The 10,580-nt window shown below is 30.3% G+C and overlaps 1 protein-coding gene across 2 annotated transcripts in view; it reads left to right on the top strand.

Moving 5' to 3' along the window:
- The window catches only part of LOC117178315 (calpain-7-like), a 32,388-nt gene extending 22,739 nt beyond the window's left edge, over window positions 1–9,649 (top strand). For both annotated transcript variants that reach the window (XM_033369698.1, XM_033369697.1), the window contains exons 5-13: window positions 1,066–1,394; window positions 1,481–1,613; window positions 1,682–1,872; window positions 1,951–2,178; window positions 4,069–4,313; window positions 8,169–8,377; window positions 8,463–8,671; window positions 8,752–8,987; window positions 9,177–9,649. In XM_033369698.1, the coding sequence (XP_033225589.1) occupies window positions 1,066–1,394; window positions 1,481–1,613; window positions 1,682–1,872; window positions 1,951–2,178; window positions 4,069–4,313; window positions 8,169–8,377; window positions 8,463–8,671; window positions 8,752–8,987; window positions 9,177–9,321 (1,925 nt within the window). In that variant the 3' untranslated portion in view covers window positions 9,322–9,649. The remainder of the gene's footprint in view (window positions 1–1,065; window positions 1,395–1,480; window positions 1,614–1,681; window positions 1,873–1,950; window positions 2,179–4,068; window positions 4,314–8,168; window positions 8,378–8,462; window positions 8,672–8,751; window positions 8,988–9,176) is intronic.
- Window positions 9,650–10,580: the final 931 nt, after the last annotated feature.

Genomic DNA, 10,580 nt, shown 5'->3' with positions numbered 1-10,580 from the left:
TTTTATTTATAAAAAAAGTTCTTAGGTTTAAAAAAACATTCAGTGAACTGAAAAAGTGAGGTCGGTAATATAGGTATTTAGCTGTGTCACATGCCCTTAAAACAAAAAATGTCAATTTTTCATGAAATCGACCTTTTGAACACTGTATTCCCGTATTTTTTTACTTAAAATGATTAATATTAGTCTAGTGGATATATTTATTATCATTGGCTAATTAATTGTCAATTATTTAAACAAATGGAATTTTTTTATTAAAAATTATTAATATTTCTTCAGTGGAATACTTACCAACATTTTTGATTAATTTTAATTAAAAAAATTTTTTTAAAACAAATTATTACTTAAATATTACTGATAAATTAATTATTATTAAATTAATTATTAATTAGTTATTTATTATTGCTGATAAATATTCCACTAGACCAACAGTAATAATTTTTATTTTTTTAAAATCGAAACTAAATTATTTAAACAAATTCCCTTTGTTTAAATAATTGATAATGAATGACCTAATGTTAATAAATATTCCACTAGACCAATAGTAATCATTTTTAGGGAAAAAACTAATTTTAAAAAATTATTTTAACAAAATCCATTTGTTTAAACAATTAAAAATTAATGAATTAATGTTATTAAATATTCCACTGGACTAACAGTAATAATTTTAAGGGGGAAAATTTAAACAAATTCCATTTGTTTAAATAATTAAAAATTAATTAACCAATGATAATAAATATTCCATTAGACCAATATTCATAATTTTAAGTGAAAAAAGACCAGAATACAGTGCTCAAAATGTCGATTTTATGAAAAATTGATTTTTTTTGTTTTAAGGGTAGTTTTCAGGTACTCGTGGGGGTGTGTAAGGGGTTTCAAACGCATATACATGATACGTGAAATTCTTCGTCGGATAATTCTCTACAGGCCTCCATACTTTCCCGTCACATTTTTTCAAAATTTGAAATGAAATTGAGGGTATCATTGCCCTCTAAAAAATAAAAGCTTTTTTGAGCCACCCTAATATACATAATATGTATATGTATGAATTAAAAATTAATATTTCAGTAAGGCATTCGACAAGGCCTCCTTTACATCGTGGAAGCAGTGCCCACCTCAAAGTCGTGGGTGGAAATAACAACAGCTATACGGAGGAAGAAAAAAGAGTATTACTCCATACTTCACACATCAATGACCACGACTTTGTGCCTTTTATGAGTATCGACTTAGCAGAAAGATTTCAGTATGCGATACCGTTCACGGATAAGGATGGATTATTGGAATTGTCACCAAAGCAAAAACCCGATTTCGCTCGATGGTGTCGACCCGAAGAACTGTTTCCTGAACCAAAAATGGTCATAGGACAGCATGTTGACTACTACAGTATAAAACAAACGGTTATTCATTTATTATTAATATGAGTCCGATTTCTAGTGATAATAAAATTCTTTAATAAATTTATTAAATCATAAATTATTCTTAGCTCGTTTCCGACTGTTCGTTCGTCGCTTCCCTAGCAGTAAGTGCGCAATACGAGAAGAAATTTGGACGGAGACTTGTAACGTCTATTATTTACCCAAGAAATAGGAATAAAGAACCGATCTACAATCCTTTCGGTAAGTAAACTACAAGCTTCAATTATAGGAACTATATTTTCTTCGGTCTAATTGATTTCCAATATCAGGAAAATATATGATAAAGTTGCATATCAATGGCATTCCGAGGAAAGTTATAATAGACGATTATTTGCCAGTAAGTAAACAAAGTCAACTTCTTTGTTCCTATTCAAATAAACGAGGTGAACTTTGGATCTCATTGCTCGAGAAAGCCTACATGAAAGTTATGGGCGGTTATGATTTTCCTGGGTCGAATAGTGTAAGCAGTCTTTTTTTGAAAGAAAGTAAGATAAATTTATTTAGCAATATTAAACTAATCTGTTTTTATTTTCTAAAGAACATTGATTTGCACGCTTTGACGGGCTGGATTCCGGAAAGATGGGCCATCAGACTGAACGAACCAGATTTTAACAAGGATCATTTATTTGATACGCTATTTTTAAAATTGCATAAGGGCGATATTCTAGTCACTGTAGCCACAGGAGAATTGTCAGATTCAGATGCTGATCGAACTGGCCTCGTATCTACTCATGCCTATGCGGTACTCGATGTCCGGAAAAATAATGTAAGTTGAGGTGTTAACCATCCTTGAAATCTGGTTTACATAAGGCCAGTTCATTTTTCCAGCGTTATTTTCTGATAGAATTGTACGACAAAATTATGTCTCCCATGAAATAAAAATAACAGCATGTTTCTTTAATTCAAGCTGAAGAAATTTCAGCTTCATAATATTTATATTTCTCCAAAAATGTGTGAATTTCCTAGAAAACATAAACAAACGAACAGAAGATATTGTTGGATCGGAAAAATTTAGAAGGTGGAAGGGATAAATGAGTGGTTTACGGGATATTAAAATTCAATCTGAAAAAAAGTTTGCAATCGCAGAATCTCTATAAACTTCTGAAATCTCTAAAAACTGCTTGAAATCCTCTACGATCCTTGAAAACTTTTGAAATTATTGTCATCTTTTGACAATAAGTAAAATCGGTATAGTTTTTTTAAAAACCCATTTAAAATCTTTAACATTTGTTAGAAGTGAATTGAAACCTTTGATAATCCTATATAAAATGCTTGAAAACTTTGAAAATTTGTAAAATCATCTAAGAACTCGTATACCCGACTTTCAATTGCAGCAATTTGCATTCGGGCGTTCCAAGAAATACGCCTTAGCGGCGGTTTTGGATGAGCCGTGCCCCGGGGGGATGTACCATGGTCACAAATGCATGACAACAAAACAGTAGCACTATCTAGTAGCATAGCTCGATGTTTCCGTTTCGGTGATTTTCAGTTCAAGCCAAGGTCAGAACCAAACTCGTACTACATTTGAAAGTCGGGTGTAATAACCTTTGGAATCTTTGAAAATCCATTTTTACTTTAAAATAAACCAAACTCTCGCTTTCAGTCAAGTGTCGGGGGTTACCTTCAAATGGCTTTAAACTGATTTCGGGGGACAGAAACGTAAAGAGTGAAACTGAGAAGCTGCGTGAGCCAGCAATTCTAGGAAGGCTGAGAACGGGGTGACTGAAAGCAAGAGTTTGGTGTACTTAAAATCCCGTGAAATCATTTTAAAATCCATAAAAATCAATTGGTATTTCTAAGAATATATTATAATCATCTTTGTGATATTTTTGAAAACAGTTTAAATCTCAGAAAATCCTTTGAAATCTTGTAAATCTCATAAAAAATGGTCGTTACCTTTTAAATCTGTAACAAAAATTTTAATACTTTGAGTCATTGTAGTCCCTTGAAATCATATAAAATTCATTAAAAACTTGTCTCTTGACACTCATTTTGGAAATCTCTTGAAATCTTCTGATATCCTAAATTCCTTGGCAATTTTTTTAAATATGTGAAAATCGTTCAGAATCCTATGAAAATCCTGCGGAATCGCTTGAACTGTCGTAAATCCCGTCAAATCCTTTCAAATTCTTTGGAGCCCCTTAAATTCTAAAAATTCCGAGAAATCCTATACAATACTGTGGACCATTTTAAACTCCCTTGATGCTTTTAAAAATCTCTTAATATTCGGTAAACCCTTTGAAACATGTTAACACTCGTGAAAATGATTCGAAATCTCTTGAAATTCTGTAGGATTCGTTCAAATCTCTGAAGTCTTACAAAATTCGTTGAGATCCCTTGAAATAATAAAAAATTTTAATTGCTTGAAAACTTGTAAAAATCTCAAAATCATTGAAATTCTGCAATATTTTATTTTAATCGCTTGAAATCCCTTGAAGATTGAAATCTAGTGAAAAATATGAAATTCCTTAAAAGTTTCGAAAATCTCGTTAAATTATTTTTAAGTTTTGTATTCCTTTGAAATATTTTTATAAAAGTGGAAATCTGTCAAATATTTTGAAATCTCTTAGAATCTTTCATATATTGAAATTAGTGTAATTTCTATGCATCCAAATCATATTAGCGCGCTGTGGAAATTTGAGTTTTTATTTTACAGGGAGAACGACTTCTGCAATTGAAAAATCCCTGGTCACATTTAAGATGGCGTGGAAATTATTCGGAGCTCGATAGGAAGCACTGGACTCGTGAATTACAAGAGGCCTTGAATTACGACCCTGATTCTGCATCGCAGTTCGACAATGGAATTTTCTGGATTGACTACGACAGCATATGCCGCTTCTTTGACGTTTTTTATTTTAACTGGAACCCTGGACTCTTTAGTTACACCTACGGAATTCATCAGTAAGATTTGAGAGTTTAATTACTTTTGCAATCTGGTATAAATTCCCTCTCTGAATTCTAATGCAATCTCATACAATGCTTTGCAATCCCATGCAATCTTTTATCATACCTTTTAATCACGATTACGAAGAAATATTATAGGAAATTCAATATAGGCCTATAATGATTATCCTATGTTAAAATATTGAAAGAGTTCATGGAAACTTTCGAGAGACTTCCACTGATTTTAAGGCTTTTCGAAGGATTTTATGAGTTTTTCCAAATACTTTAATTAATTTAAATAGATATTATTGGGTTTCAAAGATTAAAAAATATGTTCACGGATTTTAATAGCTTTCATTGGTTTTCATGATATTAAAAATATATCCACGAATTTTAAGGTATTTTGAAATATTTCGAGGGATTTTTACTTTTTCCGAAGATGTCAAGGGATTTTAAAGAATTTTATAGGATTTCCAAATATTTTAGGAAGATTCTCGTGGACTTTGGAAAATAAATTAAATGAAATGAAATTTCAAGAGCATTTTAGCGATTCTAAAGTTTTCAAGAAATTTTTAAGATTTCAGGGATCTAAATTTTTTTATAAAGATCTCTTTAATTATTCGGTTGAACTCAAATTATATTGAAGATCTTTGAAATGATTCATATTTTTTTAACTGCATTTTTACGATCACCAAAGAATTCAAGGGTTTTTAAGGAATTCTAAAAGATGTTAAGAGATCTATAACATTTTAATGGATTTCAAAGAATGTTGTAGGATTTCTAGAAAACTTCGGATAATACATGAAATTCCATTGACTTTCAAGAAATTATTATGAATTTTACAGATTCCAATGGATTTTAAAGTTTTTTCTGTGTACATTTAATGAATAAGTTTATTTCAATTTATATTCAAGGGAATTCGAATTATTTATACTTTACGGAAAAAATTTAATTTGATTTAAAGGGGTTTCCACAATTCAAGGAAAGAAGATTACAATTTGTAGGCCATCTAATTGAAGGGTTCACGGTCTAAACCTGTTAATTGACATTTTTTTCGAAATTGATTTTTTTGTATTTTTTAGAACATTTTTTATATGCAGTTAATATCCCGTAAGCGAAGCGGCAAAATTCGTTTTAGTTAAAAAAAATGGATGTTCGAAAATCGCGTTTTGTTCTCTAGATCATAGGTCCACGGTCTAAACCTGTTAACTGCGTATGGCGTCTTATGGAAAATCCGTACTTTTTCTCACAACCAGTGAGATACATGTCAATGTGTGTGCAGTTAAGTGCATGTATGTGTCGAAAGTTTTTTGTGGCGACAGAAAATTGTTGTAATAACCTACTTTAAATTTTTGCAAGCACATCTATGTTCGGCTTGCAATTCCAAACATTTTGACGTATAAAACTTGTCCGAAGCTAGAAAAACAACGCAGAAATATGCGAGCCCGGGAAAAACAATGGAAACCCAGCGTTAGAACACTGCAGATAACAGATTTAAATCGTTGGAACCCTTGCAGATAACATACGAATAGATTTCAATTATCATATAACGTTCAATTTTGATTCAAATGTTATAAAACTAACGTGTATTATTTTTATCTAATAAATGAATAACAAAAATTTCGAGTTTAATAAAATATTGAAATTTGCAAAAATAACGATTTTCCTTCGGCGTGTAAAATTTCTGAAATGTGAGTTAACAGGTTTAGATCGCGATCCCTTAAATTATTTTGTAGATTCTGTGTGATTTTACAACTTTCAATGGATTTCAACAGATTTAAATTATATTTTAAGATATTTTAAAGTTATGAAGAGAATTCACAGATTTTTGCTGTGTAAATTTTATTCGTGCTAAATCGCTATTTTTGTATAGTTCCATATGAGATTATGAGTAAGTCTAAAATAAATCGTTCTTTTGTAATTTATTCTCATCATAATGAAAAGTTATTGGTTTTATATAAAATTTCTCTTTGTCGGTTTTCATCAAGTCTCCACGTTTTGAGACCCCCTGAGCCAGAAAAAAATATTTTTACGAAGGTTTATCTGTCTGTAGTCTGTGTTTTGTAAGCACGATAACTTTCGAAAAAATTGATCAGATTGGATTCTGCTTTAGCACAATTTTTGAAGGTCTAAAAAGAAAGAACAAGTTCGTAAACCAGCAATTTTGGATCAAAATTCAAAAAGTGAGCGCATTTTCAAAATTGTTGAAACCACATTTTTGCAATAATTAACAATTCTATCTAAGGTTATTCATAGTACTCAGAAACTCAAACAATTTATCTTTATGACTTTTTTCTATAAAAAAAATTATCAGATTTAGAGCATTTTCAAAATAAAAAAAAAACTAAAATGAACCAAAAATAATGAAAAATCCAAAAAATCTCATTTTTTGTCAAACTATAGAAGGTACGAAAAAAATGAATCAGCAAAAATTGTGCACACTGGAAAGATCTACAAATTTGTTATGAATCACTTTTCGATAGGACGTGTAGTTTTTATTTTTAGTCGTAAAAAACAACATTAAAAATAAAAAAATAAAAAATTTGTGGACTAACAACACAAGCTACAAAAAAAATACAACACTTTTTTATCCAAAAAAGAGCTGTAATTTTTTATAGGACACGTAGGTTTTTCTTTGGTCAAAAAAATAACATTCAGAATAAAAATATTTTTTTTTTTGAAAAAACGACACAAGGTACGAACTAAAATTAACAGACAAAAGTTGTTCGCCTAAAAAGATCTATAAATTTATTAATAATCATTTTAAGATACGACGAGTGGATTTTATTTCAATCGTAAAAAATAAGATAAAAAATTTTTAAATTAAGTTTTTGGAAAAAGGGACAGAAAAGACGAAACAGGACATAGGATCCTATGCAGATGCGCAGTAGTTTTTCTTTAACAGTAAAAAACAAGATTAAAAATAAAAAAATTATAAAAACAAGGGAATAAGAATTGGTATGATTCAATTTTTATGCATATTATGAATTGTAATGATATAAATTTATTGAAATGATACATGTTTCCCCGCAGTTTAGAATACAATTTAAAGCAAAGTAAGAAACAAATATTAAAATAATCATGATAAATAAAATTTGTGCTTTATTTTGCAATATCTGAATAAGCAATTCCAGCAGAATTACATAAAAAATGTATTATATTTTATATAAAAGTGTTGTGTATAATGTAGAAAAGTTGAAATTTTTGACAAAATCGAGTACGAAGCACGAGATACGTGATGAAAATGTGTTCGTTAAAGCTGAAAGAGATTTAACAAAAGAGAGTTCACAATCACAAAATTACAGTTGTGGATCCGTTGACCTTTGATTTTAAAAGGTCTGTGCACGAATGCGGGAGAAATGCAAAGATCGAGCGTGGAGTGTGAGAGCCATAAGTCGCTCACCGTAGGTGCGCTTAAACTCTCAAGCTAAGCTCTTTTAATAAAATAGAATTCACAATCAGAAAATTGCAGTGGTGGAAGTTTTGAGTTTTAATTTTAAAAGGTTTGGGCAAGAATGTGCGAAAATATAAAGACCGAGCGCAGAGCGCGAGGTAAATACATAATCTAACGCGAGATAAATACATCATCTAGCGCGAAGCACGAGAACCAACAGTCGCGCAACCTAGGCGCGCTCAAACTTGCATCATTCATGCCGCTGCTGTTTATCCTATAATTGTTTTCCATGTAATGATTTTCTAAAATGAATTTCCTATCATCCATGGAATCTTTTGCATTTCCACGCAATCTAGTGTACGCCAAAAATCCGAGTAATTAACTCCTCGTTAAGACTATTGTATTTTAATTGAGAAAGGACAAATTAGTTCTGAACAGTTTATCAGCTTTAGATTTGTAAATATTAATTTTTCTTGCAGAATGTGGAAGGCGGGAATGGGACCAGTTAGAGATGCGTTTAATATTGGAGATAATCCACAGTTTTCTCTTGAAGTACAGCCTAATACTTCGGGTGCAATCTGGATTCTTCTTACAAGGCATATCACTGATATTGCTGATTTTCGACAAAATCAGGAATACATTACAGTGCTAGTATATCGAAACGCTGGAAAGAGAGTTTACTATCCAAGTAAGAACCATTTAATAATACTTTTTACGGATTTTATCCTTAATTATATTTATGTTTTTAACGTTCTTCTGTTTTCTTTTGTTAGATGAGCCTCCTCCTTATATTGATGGTGTTCGAATCAACAGCCCACATTACCTTTGTAAAATCAAATTAGGAGCGAACAGCGACAGAAATTATACTTTGGTGGTTTCTCAGTACGAAAAAACTAATACTATATATTACACGCTCCGTGCGTATGGAACATGTCCTTTCAAGCTGCGGAAAATAGCTGAACCTTACAAATATGAAAAAGAGGTCCATTTTTTTCTCATTTAGAAGATTGTCTTGTTAGTTTAAATTTTATTTGTAAGAATACTATTTTTGTCTTATTGCAGATGACCGATGGACAGTGGAAGGGAATCACTGCAGGAGGTTGTGGGAATCATCCTGCCACTTATCAAAACAATCCACGCTACCAATTAATTTTGGAAAGCTCCCATAACAACAATTGTTTGCTCATTATTCTAAAAGGTCCCAAACAGTATCAAATAGGCTTTGAAATCATATCTGTTGTGCTAAACGATCCTGAGGCTCCTACAGCTTTCAAATCGAAAAGCTCTGGTCCATTCAGGCATGTATATGACATTATTTTTACAAAATTTTAGAGTACTTTTACAGAGCCTAAGCCAGAAATCCGCGAAAGCACAGGCAATTTTTAGAAACGAGAAAAATAGCAAATTAAAATTTATAACACTGGCCACCCTATCTGAAAATTATATCTACTAAATGCGAAGTTCATCATTTAACATGTTTGTTACAGATCCGGATTTGTGTATCTAGACCTGGAAGATGTTCCAGCGGGTACATACAACATTATTGCATCGACTTTTATGCCTGATCAAGAAGGGCCATTTTTCCTAACATGCAAATCCTCCTGCAATATGCAACTTCAGCGTGTTCAATGAACAATATTCTGGACTCACTATTTTTCTCTGCTATTCATACTTTTGTAATATGAATATTATTAACTCACCTCAGGTAAAAGTTACAGATTTAAGATTATTACAAATCAAACTTTTTATCAATGAAATATTTCTGCTGTGCTATCCTTGTAATAAACACACTTTGCTTTAAATGTGCAAATTAGGATCTAAACTAACAAATACATTTTTTTAATGATGCACAAAGAATAGAGAAATCAGTGATTAATTTTTAACTTATAAAAAAAAACTTTTGAACGGTGAAACTAATAAGATAAATAGATACTAATATAGAATATATTATACAAATTATGTATAGAAAATATGAAGGAGTATTATTAATGAATTCGGAATAAAAGATTTATGATTGGATTGTATCTACATCATCGCTTTCATTTTTATTGATGTAAATTATTTTTAATAACTATGTGAAGCAGACGTTACGCCCTATTTACCCCTTAGCATTTCAACAATTCACTCTGATATAGTTGAATTTATATCGCATATTCAAAAAAATTGGAAAGAATTAAAAATAATAAAAAGTTTAATAATATTCATGTAAATTTAAAAGAATCCAAAGAATTAAATTGTTAAGCATCTTAATACAAAGAAAATGATAAAAATTTATTTTAATATTTATTACATGTTACATTCGCCCTTAGGATTCAAGAATTCGTTTGTATACCGATAAATTTAAATAATCTGTTCAAGGGAATTTATGAGAGTTCGAAAGAATCCAAAGTAATAAATAGTAAAATAGTAAAAGTTCGCTTTTCAACTTTATTTTCGGATCAAATTTGAATCTCGCACAAGTTCGTGATCTTGTTTTTTTTCGCACAAACTTTTTGTAGTTTTAACCACACAAAAAAATGATTTTCTTCATAAAAGCCAAATAGTACAGGGTGGGTTCAAGAAAATTAACAAATTCGAACTCTAACGCTAAAACTGTTTCCATTTGAAGTAATAAAAACAGAGCTGCAAAGAATTTTAAGAAATTTTAAGCAAGAAATATTAGTAATTAAGCGATTACAGTTTTTTCATAAACTAAACACTTCTTAAGTTAGAAGTTAAATTATTTTTATTACAAATATTATTTAAACCCTTAAAAAGCTTCCAAATTTTAAATGATTTATTTTTTCAGAATTTCTAAGCATTTTTTTCGTTATGCATTTAAATTTTTCCTAAATTAAAAAAAAAATCCTGCAAAATTAAAAATATTCCAGATTCATTTTTGAAAACTTTTT

The sequence above is a fragment of the Belonocnema kinseyi genome, chromosome 8 (genome assembly GCF_010883055.1).
Source record: "Belonocnema kinseyi isolate 2016_QV_RU_SX_M_011 chromosome 8, B_treatae_v1, whole genome shotgun sequence".
NCBI classification, from domain to species: Eukaryota; Metazoa; Arthropoda; class Insecta; order Hymenoptera; family Cynipidae; genus Belonocnema; species Belonocnema kinseyi.
Note: the sequence above shows the minus strand (reverse complement) of the source record. Positions and strands in the feature narration are given on the sequence as shown.